At 45.0% G+C, this 14,526-nt stretch overlaps 1 protein-coding gene across 1 annotated transcript in view; it reads right to left on the bottom strand.

Annotated features, from left to right (window-relative positions):
- Positions 1-5,660: 5,660 nt before the first annotated feature.
- LOC140429328 (uncharacterized) overlaps positions 5,661-14,526 on the bottom strand; it is a 72,118-nt gene continuing 63,252 nt past the window's right edge. Inside the window, exon 5 of the mRNA XM_072516177.1 lies at positions 5,661-6,872. Within this exon, the coding sequence (XP_072372278.1) occupies positions 6,414-6,872 (459 nt within the window). The 3' untranslated portion in view covers positions 5,661-6,413. The remainder of the gene's footprint in view (positions 6,873-14,526) is intronic.

The following is a 14,526-nucleotide window of genomic DNA, read 5'->3' as shown; positions in this document are numbered from 1 at the left end:
GCTTGGCTAGGGGTGCGGAAAGCTCTGGAGCACAAGTCTGCAGTACTATTGCCGGAATATTGTCAGGGCCCAGAGCCTTTGCGGTATCCAGTGCCTTCAGCTGTTTCTTGATATTGTGTGGAATTAATCAAACTGGCTTTTGTGTAGCTGGGGACCTCCAGAGGAGGCCGAGATGGATCATACACTCAACAGTTCTGCCTGAAAATCTTTGCAGATGCTTCAGCCATATCTTTTGCTCTGATGTGCTGGGCAGACCCTTCATCGAGGATAGGGGTATTTGTGGAGCCTCCCCCTCCAAACAGTTGTTCAATTGTCCACCTCCATTTATGACTGGATGTGGTAGGAATGCAGAGCGTGAATCGGATCCATTTGTTGTGGGATTGCTGAGCTCAGTCTATCACTTGGTGCTTCTGCTGTTTTGTGTGCAAGGAATCCTGTGCTGTAGCTTCACCACGTTGACACCTCATTTTTAGGCATGCTTGGTGCTGCTCCTGGCATGTCTTCCTGTACTTGTCACGGAACCAGGAGTGATCCCCTGGCTTCAGGGAAATGCTAGAGTTAGGGGATATGCCAGGCCATGAGGTTACAGATTGTGTTTGATTACAATTCTGCACAGTCCCTCATGGATGCCCAGTCTTGAGTTGCGAGATCTGTTCAAATTGGTGGTCGTAGTACACAATATGACGGAGGGTATCCTCAATGTGGAGATGGGCCGTTGTCTCCACAACAGCTGCTCAATGATCACTCCTACTGATACCAATCTGAGGCAGACATATGGTGAAGATGAGGTTAAGTATGTTTTTGCCTCTTGTTGGTTCCCTCACCACGTGCTGCTGACCCAGACTAGCAGTTATGTCCTTCAGCACTCAACCAGTCCAGTCAGCAGTCATGCTACTTGTGGTGATATGACTGCAAGCAATATCACAGATGGATGGTGTGCGACCTCCAACCAGTAGGTGGCGGTGCAGACACGCCATGCGGTCTCAAGACAGTGGTCATGTGACCAGGGGCTCCAATATAAGTGGGGGCACATCGGCCATCACCGGATGGTTGGAGGAGATGGTGGTAAGACATACAGGTGAACAGTCGTACTAGGCATAGTTCCAGAGGAGTACAAAGAAACTCCATGATAACTTGCTCTATAACAGATCACTATCTTACCACGTGTGATTCAATAAAATTCCTGATTTGGACAAGTCAAGATGTTTGGTGGATTCCTTTGCAAGACATCGAAGGCCAAACACAACACTGCTGAGTCACTCTTGGTGATGGACATTGAAGAGGCCAACCCTGAGTACATTCTGTGCCTTTGCCTTCCTCGGTTCTTCTTCCAAGGGTTGTTCAACATGGAGGTGATTCATCAGCTGAGTGGTGGGGGGCGCAGGGTGCAGTTAACATGGTGATTAATAAGACCTTTCCTTGACCATGTTGAACCTGATGCCATGAAACGTCATGGGTCCAGAGTCAATGTTGCCGACTCCCAGGTTAACTCCCTCTCGATTACTATACCATTGTATTGTCACCTCTGCTTACTCTGCCCTGCCGGTGGGACTAGACATACCCAGCAATGGTGATGGTGGTGTCTGGGACATTATCTGTGTTTGATTCTGGCTGTTGGCTGACTGGTCTGTGGGACATCTCTCCCAATTAGGCACAATGTTCTAGCAGTTTGATACAACTGAATGGTTTGCTAGGCCACATTTAATCCACATTGCTGTAGGACTGGAGTCCCATATAAGCCTGACCAGGTAAGGATGGCGGATTTCCTTCCCTAAAGGACATTAGTGAACCAGATGGGAGGTTTTTGACAATCGACAATGGTATCATGACCATCTTTAGACTTTTAATCCCAGATTTTTATTGAATTCAAATGTCACCATCTGCCATGGTTGGATTTGAACCCATGTCCCCAGAACATTCCCCTGGGTCTCTTGATGACTAGTCCAATATAAAGTTTCTTGGTGCGTCAGTTGCAGACTTGAGAAAATTTTGAACTGAAAGAATTCTGCGCGATTGGTCCAGTTTGCTCTGTTTTTATATCGAGCCACTAATTATTTAAGATCCATAACATTTCATTACCTCTTTACCAGGACTGTTCTATTTGAGTCTGTGAAACTGTTTGAACATTTCTGAAGGAATTAATTCAGAAATCGCTGAGAAGGAACCACTCAATTTGAAACTCGTGTGGAATATGAAAATCAGCACTGACTGTGTAGATTCAATGGTTTATTTCTGTGCTGTATATACAGATTTTTGTGCTATATACTATATATACTATATACTCTGAGGGCATGAACAAAATTCAGTTTGGCACCTCCAAGAAAAGTTTTGATTAGTAACGGGCTTCATTAGTAATGTCCCGAAAGACGTGCTTATTCGGTGAATTGGACATTCTGAATTCTCCCTCCGTGTACCCGAACAGGCTTTTCACAGTAACTTCATTACAGTGTAAGCCTACTTGTGACACTAATAAAGATTATTATTATAGTAAGAAACACAGAATATTGTGTAATATAAAGTACTTATTGACTTGAGGACATAATTAAGGCTAACATTTGGATGCAGTACTAAGTGATATATTTTTTTTATTCATTGGACACATTGGCATCACAGGCAGTGCCAGCATTTATTGCCCATCCCTCATTGCCCTAGATAAGAGTCAGTGGTGGGATTTGAACCTGGGACCCCAGAGTACTCTGGGTCGCTAGATTACAGGTCCAGTGACAATACCACTATGCCACCACCTCCTCATAGAGTACTGTTGGAGGCAATACCTTTTGGATGTCATCTCCATCATTTGGATATAAACAATTGCACATACTATTTGGAGAAGGACAATAGGTTATCTCTGTGCCCTGACCAACATTCTTTCTCATCCAATGCTAACAAAAACACAGAACAAAACATGATGAATTCATTTGCATATGTGGAACCTTGCTACACACGATTGGGTTATTTTGCATATCAACGACAGAGATTGACTCTCAAATGTAAAACACTGATTGTAAAACACTTTGGGATGTTACAAGGATATGATAGAGTGCAATATAAATTCAAGTTCTTTCTTATCTTGGTGACCGTAATATTTCCTCAATTTGGGAGTTAAGTAGAAGAGTTTCTGCTTTAAGTATTTAACAGTTGCATGATTGGTATTTATTTACTTGGTCAATTTTTGTTAAATAAATCTGCAAAATACTTTTTAAGTTAAAAGAAGGCATGATGCAGAAGAGCAAGAGAGTTCCTACAAAAACAAAGAATGAGACCGATAACTAAAATAATTTGCGTCAACCGACGCTATACACCAGATACATCGATGACATTTTTTTCCTTTGGACCCACAGCGAAGAATCACTGAAACGACTACACGATGACATTAATAAGTTCCATCCAACGATCAGACTCACCATGGACTACTCTTCAGAATCGGTTGCATTCTTGGACACACGCATTTCCATCAAGGACGGTCTCCTCAGCACTTCACTTTACATCAAGCCCACAGATAACCTCACGATGCTCCACTTCTCCAGCTTCCACCCTAAACACATTAAAGAAGCCATCCCCTATGGACAAGCTCTCCATATACACAGGATCTGCTCAAACGAGGAGGAACGTAACAGACATCTACAGACGCTGAAAGATGCCCTCCTAAGAACTGGATATGGCGCTCGACTCATCGATCGACAGATCCAACGTGTTACTGCAAAAAACCGCACCGACCTCCTCAGAAGACAAACACGGTCACAACCGCCAGACTACCCTGCGTCGAGGGCAGCATGGTGGCGCAGTGGTTAGCATTGTTGCCTCACGGCGCTGAGGTCTCAGGTTCGATCTCGGCTCTGGGTCACTGTCCATGTGTAGTTTGCACATTTTCCCCGTGTTTGCGTGGGTTTCACCCCCACAACCCAAAGTTGTGCAGGGTAGGTGGATTGGCCACGCTAAATTGCCCCTTAATTGGAAAACATGAATTGGGTACTCTAAATTTATTTTTTAAAAGAGTACCCTTCGTCATCCAGTACTTCCCCGGAGTGGAGAAACTATGACTTCTTCTTCGGAGCCTTCAACACGTCATCGATGAAGACAACCATCTTGCCAAGGTCATTCCCACACCCCCACTACTTGCCTTCAAATCACGACGCAACCTGAAATAGACCATTTTTTGCAGCAAACTACACAGCCTTCAGAAGAATAACGACCGCGACACCACACAATCCTGCCATAGCAACCACTGCAAGACGTGCCAGATCATCAACATGGATACCACCATTACACGTGAGAACACCACCCACCAGGTTCGCGGTACATACTTGTGCAACTCGGCCAATGTTGCCTACCTTATACGCTGCAGGAAAGGATGTCCCGAAGCGTGGTACATTGGCGAGACCATGCAGCCGCTGCGGCAACGAATGAACGGACATCGCATGACAATCACCAGGCAGGAATGTTCCCTTTCAGTCGGGGAGCACTTTAGCAGTCAAGGGCATTCAGCCTCTGATCTTCGGGCAAGCGTTCTCCAAGGCGGCCTTCAGGGTGTATGACAACGCAGAATCGCCGAGCAGAAACTGATAGCCACGTTCCGCACTCATGAGTACGGCCTCAACCGGGATCTTGGATTCATTTCTCATTACATTTAACTACATTTAACCCCCCACCATCTGGCCTGGGCTTGTGAAATCCTACCAACTGTCCTGGCTTGAGACTATTCACACCTCTTTAACCTGTGAATATCCCTCTCTCCAGTCGCAGTCTGGACCTGTAAAGACTTAATTACCTACAAAGACCCGCATTCAAAGTATCATCTTGCATCATTAGTTTTGTCTATATATGCTGTGTTTGTGTAACCTACCTCTTCACTCACCTGAGGAAGGAGCTGCGCTCCGAAAGCTAGTGATTCCAAATAAACCTGTTGGACTTTAACCTGGTGTTGTAAGACTTCTTTCTTACTGTGCCCACCCCAGTCCAACGCCGGCATCTCCACATCATAAAATAATTAAGAGACAGGTTTTACAACATGGTTGTCTCAGGAACATTGCAGAGAGCTTACCAGATCACACAGTCAGGGTAGGTGCATTTTTCGAGACATAGGGAGTTTTGTTTGCTAAAACAATCAGAAAAACGGGAGCTAAAATAATTCAGCATGGTACAAAAGACACAAATGGATCCATGCACTTCTGCAGAACCTTAAATGTACTGTATTCTCACGTCATCTGCAAAGGTAATTAGCTTGCAACTAGTTTTGTAAACTTGCTCATTTTAGCTTGATAAGAAACAGAAGTGGAAGCACTGACCACTTCCATACTCTCCCAGGCCTGTTGACTGTCTATTCTTTTGAAATCAGTTTCTTATCCACATCACATTCTTCCTGGATTACCCTGAATTTTAATTTTCCACTAGCCCTGCAAGGAATTTCAAATGAACTTGATGTGACTTGATGTCGGCCTCAATTGTTAAAAACAGAAATTTTCTTTTTATTAGGGTTAGAACTGTAGGTAAAAAGCAAGTCAGAAAGATAGAAGTGCTAGGAATTACATTACCAATTACAGGAAAGAAAGGGATCACAGAAATTACTTGAGACACTTTTGCCAGCGGATAAAAAGATTGGCTACAGAGGGGCTGGGGGGGATGTTGGGGGGGAGGAGGGGGGGGGGGGAAGAAGGGGAAGAAACAAGAAGGCACCAGCTGAAGCTTCTTTTCAATAAAGTTTTCATTTAATCGTTCTAATGGTAGAATTACTGAAGCCATTGGTCGAGATAAAAATCGACTCTGACACTCCGGGAGCCCGTCCAGAACAGGAATTGAACTGGAGCTGACGGAAGGGAAGGAGGAAAGGGAGGAGGAATGCTATTTTTAAATTGCCAGCTGGAATAACTTGAGTTACCTGCTTTGGACATGCCGAACAGACATGCTCTCAAAGCTGTTAATCAACCTGTTTAACCAAAAGGTGTAACCGTCCCATCTCACAGAGGGGTCAGACCCAGGCGGTTTTCGTGTAATTAATCCGTTTTCAACATCCCAAAGGCGTCCTTTCACAGACCAATTGGGAATTGTTTGTCTTTTAAGAGTCCCTCACAATGGGCACTGCCAACACTGGGACATCTGGCAAAATGAATGCATCTGCATGACCACTTTTCCTCCCAGACTGCTTCACTCAAGATGCTAGGCTGTGACAATTAAGGCCAAAAAGTTAAATAACAGTTATCAAAATAAAAGAAAGGAACACACTATTATTATTCACCAAAATAATAAAATACATGAACAGTTTTCCTTTCTTCCTCCCCCACTCTCCGTGTTTTCCTATCACTCTCTCGAAGCTCAAAAGAACATTTTCACATTACACTGTGGCACAATTTGTCTATTTTTAGTAAGGGAGAGAGAGAGAGGAATTCGGTACTCGATGTTTAAATATGTAGCCAAAATCATAATTTTGGAAGAACAGTGAATCTTGCTCTCGATCGGACATTTGTACTGGCATCTGCACAATGCTTAAAACAGACTGAAGATTGCTGGCTGCCACTGCTCCATTTTGAACTATGATCCGAGCACAGTTTCGGAAAGACCGAGCCAGATCTAGCGGTGCTCCTCCTGCTCTGAGCGGTGGGCTCGGGGCTTTCGAACTGAACAATTTCCATCTTGTCCTCAGAACTGCACTCTTCAAAACACTGTCGCGGGCCACACAGAGCAATTCCTATTTTTTCTGAGAGTGACTCTTGTTTTCTGATTTTTCTCATAAAGAGCGAGAATGTGGCCGCAAAGAGTGAGTTGGCAATTTTCATGTTCTGCTCCTTCACGTCGTCTGGGTGGGGACGCATGTAAGTTCTGCAGATGATTTTACAGGTGTCATCTTTATGAAAGGGTCCCTTTTCTCTCCTGGAGTTCTGTGCACAGAAAAAGGCTTCATCAGTGTCAACAATAACAATCGCAACGCTTAAATTGGAGTAAATGGTTCTCAGAACAAGGTAATTGGAATGTTAGCACTTATTGCTGAAGTATAAAAGTCGAGGAGTGTTGTTGCAATTGTATAGGGTGTTGGTGAGACCACGTCTGGAGTATTGTGTCCAGTTTTGGTCTCCTTATTCGATGGAGGATGCAGTGGCATTGGAAGCAATTCAGAGGAGGTTCACCAGGTTGATTCCGGGCATCGCAGGGTTGACGTATGAGGAGAAATTAAACAGTTTGGGCTTATGCTCACTGGAGTTTAGAAGGAAGAGAGGGGATCTGATGGAGGTATATAAAATGCTAAAAGGGATTGATGAAGTCAACATAGACCAAATATTTCCTCTTGTGGGGCAATCTAGAATGTGGGGTCACAGATATAGGTTGAGAGGCGATAGATTTAGAACTGAGATGAGGAGGAACTACTTCTGGTGAATTTGTGGAACTCGCTGCCCCATAGTGCAGTGGAATCTGGGTCATTAAATGGTTTCAAGAAGGAGATGGATATATTTTTGATTGGAAAAAACAGGTTAAAGGGATATGGGGAATGTGCAGGGAGGTGGATTTGTGACCAGGAAGAGATCGGCCATGATCTGATTGAATGGCGGAGCGGGATCGAAGGGCTGAATTGCCTACTTCTGCTCCTAATTCCTATGCTCCTATGTTAGAACAGTTGGTGCCAACCATTTCTATGCGGCCCCTAAAAATGCGTGATTATGTGACCCTGGCAGTCCAGGGCCCTGGGGAAGAGTTCATATTTTGGCCACATTAGTGAGTCTCGAATTTGAGATTGTCCCTATTACTGCCAGGATTCTGTCTTGATGTGTTCGTCCTTACCTTTGGGAACGGGCGCATAAGTACATCATTGATTCCTCACATGCTCCCTTCGCAACTCCTGGACAGTGGAGATGCCTGTGCACCCGCAATGTTCAACATCACCCGGGCTTCTTAAGGGCTACGCAATCACGGATAAATGGGAAGAGGAGTAGATGATACAACCCCCTAAGCTGTTCTGCCAATCAACTGGATCTGTATGTTAATTCCTTATCCTTGCCTTTTTTCTGGAAGATATTAATACCCTTACCGAGGGGGGGTTTCCAGATTATCAGAATGCTTTAAATGAAGTGATTGCTGACCCACCCAACTCCCCTAACCCCCTCCCCGAAATCCCCCCCCCTCCCCCCCCCCCCACCCCCCCCCCCCCACCCCCCCCCCCCCCCCCACCCCCGCCACCCGCCTTGACCAAAGTAGGTCTAATCTTATGGTTATGGTTCCCATACCAATGGAACTTTGATTAGCAGGCATCGCATTGCATTGCACCAATCTATTCCCTCAATGTGTTTGTTTGCTAATTTGCTGATGATACCACCGTAGTGGGTCAGATTTCAAACAATGACGAGACAGAGTACAGGAATGAGATAGAGAATCTGGTGAACTGGTGCGATGACAATAATCTCTCCCTCAATGTCAACAAAACGAAGGAGATTACCATCGACTTCAGGAAGCGTATTGGAGTACATGCCCCTGTCTACATCAATGGGAACGAAGTAGAAAGGGTTCAGAGCTTCACGTTTTTAGGTGTCCAGATCACCAACAGCCTGTCTTGGTCCCCCCATGCCGACATTATAGTTAAGAAAGCCCACCAACGACTCTACTTTCTCAGAAGACTAAGGAAATTTGGCATGTCTGCGTCGACTCTCACCAACCTTTACAGATGCTCCATAGAAAGCATTCTTTCTGGTTGTATCACAGCTTGGTATGGATCCTGCTCTGCCCAAGACCGCAGGAAACTACAAAAGGTCGTGAATGTAGCCCAGTCCATCACGCAAACCAGCCTCCCATCCATTGATTCTATCTATAATTCCCGCTGCCTCAGAAAGGCAGCCAGCATAATTAAGGACCCCACGCACCCCGGACATAGTCTCTTCCACCTTCTTCCGTCAGGAAAAAGATACCAAAGTTCGAGATCACGTACCAACCGACTCAAGAACAGCTTCTTCCCTACTGTCATCAGACTTTTGAATGGACCTACCTCGTATTAAGTTGACCTTTTCTCTACACCTTGCTGTAACTGTAACATTATATTCTGCAGTCTCTCCTTCCTTCCCTATGTACGGTATGCATTGTCTGTATAGTATGCAAGAAACAGTACACCTTCATTCTGCAGTTGTTCTCTGTGCCAACTTCATTTGCATTACCAAAGCACGATTACTAGACAACATAGCCGACCTTACGGCTGATGACTCCACTGCACCCTCCCTGCATGGTGTTCATACATGTTGTCACACATAGAAACCTCGAAAATAGAAGCAGGAGGAGGCAATTCGGCCCTTCGAGCCCGCTCCGCCATTCATTATGATCATGGCTGATCATCAAGTTCAATACCCTGATCCCGCCTTCCCCCCATATCCCTCGATCCCTTCAGCCCCAAGAGCTGTATCTAATTCCGTCTTGAAATTATACAATGTTTTGTCCTCAGCTACTTTCTGTGGTAGCGAATTCCACAGATTCACCACTCTCTGGTTAAGAAATTCCGGCCTCGGGTGACTCTGTGGAGTCTGCACTTCCTCCCCGTGTGTGCGTGGGTTTCCTCCGGGTGCTCCGGTTTCCTCCCACAGTCCAAAGATGTACAGGTTAGGTGGATTGGCGATGCTAAATTGCCCTCAGTTTCCAAAAAGGTTAGGTGGAGTTACTGGGTTATGGGGATAGGGTGGAGGGTGCTCTTACCAAGGGCCGGGGCAGACTAGATGGGCCGAATGGCCTCCTTCTGCACTGTAAATTCTATGGTCTATGGGTGAAGAAAATTCTCCTCGCCTCAGGCCTAAAAGGTTTACCCCTTATCCTCAAACGATGACCGCCAGTTCTGGACTCCCCCACCATCGCGCACATTCTTTCTGAATCTACCCTGTCTAAATCTGTTAGAAACTTGTAGGTTTCTATGAGATTTCCTCATTGAGGGAGACGGTGGCATAGTGGTACTGTCACTGGACTAGTAAACCAGCGACTCAGGGTACTGCTCTGGGGACCAGGGTTCAAATCCCGCTACTGCAGATGGTGAAATTTGAATTCAATAAATCTGGAATTAAGTCTAATGATGACCATGGAAACCATTATCGATTGTCGTAAAAACCCATCTGGTTCACTAATGGGAAGTAAATTTGCCGTCCTTGTGTCTCCAAACCCACAGCAATGTGGCTGACGTTTAACTGCCCCCTCAAGGGCAATTAGGGATGGGCAACAAATGTTGGCACAGCCTGCGATGCCCGCGTCTCATGAACAAGTAAAAATAAAACTCTTCTGAACTCCAATGAATACATCCCATCTGTAATCCTAACCATAATTTGATTGAGCAGACAGACCATCAGTGTGCTGAAACGACTGTTCCACTCGCTGGACCCCGAGAGTCCTCTGCGGAGCAGCTGTCAAGATTTGCGGGTAAGGGATGAACAGGTCTTGCCACCCACTATTCAGCCAGGAGCGCCTGGAGGAGGGAGACAATAGGAGGAGTCAGCCTCTTTCTGACCGGATTGCCTGTGAAAAACTGTGAACAGGAACCAAAATGTCCATTCACCTTCCACACCCTATCTTCCATCTGTCACTCACCATCACAGTGAACATGGTCATAAATATACAAGGAAGGTAGGTAGATTGGCCACGCTAAATTGACTTTAATTGGAAAAAATTAATTGGGTACTCTAAATGATTTTTAAATAAATACACAATATTTGATTGTGGGCACAGATATTTGTGGGCAGCACGGTAGCATTGTGGATAGCACAATTGCTTCACAGCACCAGGGTCCCAGGTTCGATTCCGGCTTGGGTCACTGTCTGTGCGGAGTCTGCACATCCTCCCCGTGTGTGTGTGGGTTTCCTCCGGGTGCTCCGGTTTCCTCCCACAGTCCAAAGATGTGCAGGTTAGGTGGATTGGCCGTGATAAATTGCCCTTAGTGTCCAAAATTGCCCTTAATGTTGGGTGGGGTTACTGGGTTATGGGGATAGGGTGGAAGTGTTGACCTTCGGTACGGTGCTCTTTCCAAGAGCCGGTGCAGACGCGATGGGCCGAATGGCCTCCTTCGGCACTGTAAATTCTATGATAATCTATGACAAGTAAAAGCCACCAGAAAATAAACATTGCAAGCCCAATATATAAATCACTTCATGCCATATTGTCATATATAAGAACATAAGAACTAGGAGCAGGAGTAGGCCACCTGGCCCCTCGAGCCTGCTCCACCATTCAATGAGATCATGGCTGATCTTTTGTGGACTCAGCTCCACTTTCCGGCCCGAACACTATAACCCTTAATCCCTTTATTCTTCAAAAAACTATCTATCTTTATCTTAAAAACATTTAATGAAGGAGCCTCTACTGCTTCACTGGGCAAAGAATTCCAGAGATTCACAACCCTTTGGGTGAAGAAGTTCCTCCGAAACTCAGTCTTAAATCTACTTCCCCTTATTTTGAGGCTATGCTCCCTAGTTCTGCTTTCACCCGCCAGTGGAAACAACCTGCCTGCATCTATCCTATCTATTCCCTTCATAATTTTATATGTTTCTATAAGATCCCCCCTCATCCTTCGAAATTCCAACGAGTACAGTCCCAGTCTACTTAACCTCTCCTCGTAATCCAACCCCTTCAGCTCTGGGATTAACCTAGCGAATCTCCTCTGCACACCCTCCAGTGCCAGTACATCCTTTCTCAAGTAAGGAGACCAAAACTGAACACAATACTCCAGGTGTGGCCTCACTAACACCTTATACAATTGCAGCATAGCCTCCCTAGTCTTAAACTCCATCCCTCTAGCAATGAAGGACAAAATTCCATTTGCCTTCTTAATCACCTGTTGCACCTGTAAACCAACTTTTTGCGACTCATGCACTAGCACACCCAGGTCTCTCTGCACAGCAGCATGTTTTAATATTTTATCATTCAAATAATAATCCCTTTTGCTGTTATTCCTACCAAAATGGATAACCTCACATTTGTCAACATTGTATTCCATCTGGCAGACCCTAGCCCATTCACTTAGCCTATCCAAATCCCTCTGCAGACTTCCAGTATCCTCTGCACTTTTTGCTTTACTACTCATCTTAGTGTTGTCTGCAAACTTGGACACATTGCCCTTGGTCCCCAACTCCAAATCATCTATGGAAATTGTGAACAATTGTGGGCCCAACACTGATCCCTGAGGGACACCACTAGCTACTGATTGCCAACCAGAAAAACACCCATTAATCCCCACTCTTTGCTTTCTATTAATTAACCAATCCTCTATCCATGCTACTACTTTACCCTTAATGCCATGCATCTTTATCTTATGCAGCAACCTTTTGTGTGGCACCTTGTCAAAGGCTTTCTGGAAATCCAGATATACCACATCCATTGGCTCCCCGTTATCTACCGCACTGGTAATGTCCTCAAAAAATTCCACTAAATTAGTTAGGCACGACCTGCCCTTTATGAACCCATGCTGTGTCTGCCCAATGGGACAATTTCCATCCAGATGCCTCGCTATTTCTTCCTTGATGATAGATTCCAGCATCTTCCCTACGACCGAAGTTAAGCTCACTGGCCTATAATTACCCGCTTTCTGCCTTTAATCAGTGGTGTCACGTTTGCTAATTTCCAATCCGCCGGGACCACCCCAGGGCCTAGTGAATTTTGGTAAATTATCACTAGTGTATTTGCAATTTCCCTAGCCATCTCTTTTAGCACTCTGGGATGCATTCCAAAAGGGCCAGGAGACTTGTCTACCTTTAGCCCCATTAGCTTGCCCATCACTACCTCCTTATTGATAACAATCCTCTCAAGGTCCTCACCTGTCATCGCCTCATTTCCATCAGTCACTGGCATGTTATTTGTGTCTTCCACTGTGAAGACCGACCCAAAAAACCTGTTCAGTTCCTCAGCCATTTCCTCATCCCCCATTATTAAATCTCCCTTCTCATCCTCTAAAGGACCAATATTTACTTTAGCCACTCTTTTTTGTTTTATATATTTGTAGAAACTTTTACTATCTGTTTTTATATTCTGAGCAAGTTTACTCTCATAATCTATCTTACTCTTCTTTATAGCTTTTTAGTAGCTTTCTGTTGCCCCCTAAAGATTTCCCAGTCCTCTAGTCTCCCACTAATCTTTGCTACTTTTATGCTTTTTCCTTCAATTTGATACTCTCCCTTATTTCCTTAGATATCCACGGTTGATATTCCCTCCTTCTACCGTGCTTCCTTTTTGTTGGTATAAACCTTTGCTGAGCACTGTGAAAAATCGCTTGGAAGGTTCTCCACTATTCCTCAACAGTTTCACCATAAAGTCTTTGCTCCCAGTCTACCTTAGCTAGTTCTTCTCTCATCCCATTGTAATCTCCTTTGTTTAAGCACAAAACACTAGTGTTTGATTTTACCTTCTCACCCTCCATCTGTATTTTAAATTCCACCATATTGTGATCGCTCCTTCCGAGAGGATCCCTAACTATGAGATCCTGAATCAATCCTGTCTCATTACACAGGACCAGATCTAGGACCGCTTGTTCCCTCGTAGATTCCATTACATACTGTTCTAGGAAACTATCGCGGATACATTCTATAAACTCCTCCTCAAGGCTGCCTTGACCGACCTGGTTAAACCAATCAACATGTAGATTAAAATCCCCCATGATAACAGCTGTACCATTTCTACATGCATAGTTATTTCTTTGTTTATTGCCTGCCCCACCATAATGTTACTATTTGGTGGCCTATAGACTACTCCTATCAGTGACTTTTTCGCCTTACTATTCCTGATTTCCACCCAAATGGATTCAACCTTATCCTCCATAGCACCGATGTCATCCCTTACTATTGCTCGGATGTCATCCTTAATTAACAGAGCTACACCACCTCCCCTACCATCCACTCTGTCCTTCCGAATAGTTTGATACCCTCGGATATTTAACTCCCAGTCATGACCATCCTTTAACCATGTTTCAGTAATGGCCACTAAATCATAGTCATTCACGATGATTTGCGCCATCAACTCATTTACCTTATTCCGAATACTACGGGCATTCAGGTAAAGTACACTTATGTTGTTTTTTTTTACCTCTGTTCTGAATCTTAACACCTCGATCAGTAACACAGTAGCACAGTAGTTATATAACAGGACCAGAAAGCCAAAATCCTGGACTACTGATCATAGAATCATAGAATTTGCAGTGCAGAAGGAGGCCATTCAGCCCATCGAGCCTGCACCGGCCCTTATAAAGAGCACCCTACCTAAGCCCACACCTCCACCCTATCCCTAGAAACCTGTCCAACCTTTTTGGACACTAAGGGAAATTTAGCATGGCCAATCCACCTCACCCGCACATCTTTGGACTGTGGGAGCACCCGGAGGAAACCCACGCAGACACGGGAGAACGAGCAGACTCCGCACAGACAGTGACCCAAGCCGGGAATCGAACCTGGGACCCTGGCCCTGTGAAGCAACAGTGCTAACCACTGTGCTACCGTGATGGCCCAGCAAGTCACTCAATTGTATCAAAACAGCTATGAAAAGCTATAATCCATGTGGTTCAGGGAGGCCAATCACCATCACCTTATCAATGGCAATTAG

The sequence above is a fragment of the Scyliorhinus torazame genome, chromosome 1, assembly GCF_047496885.1.
Source record: "Scyliorhinus torazame isolate Kashiwa2021f chromosome 1, sScyTor2.1, whole genome shotgun sequence".
Taxonomy (NCBI): domain Eukaryota; kingdom Metazoa; phylum Chordata; class Chondrichthyes; order Carcharhiniformes; family Scyliorhinidae; genus Scyliorhinus; species Scyliorhinus torazame.
Note: the sequence above shows the minus strand (reverse complement) of the source record. Positions and strands in the feature narration are given on the sequence as shown.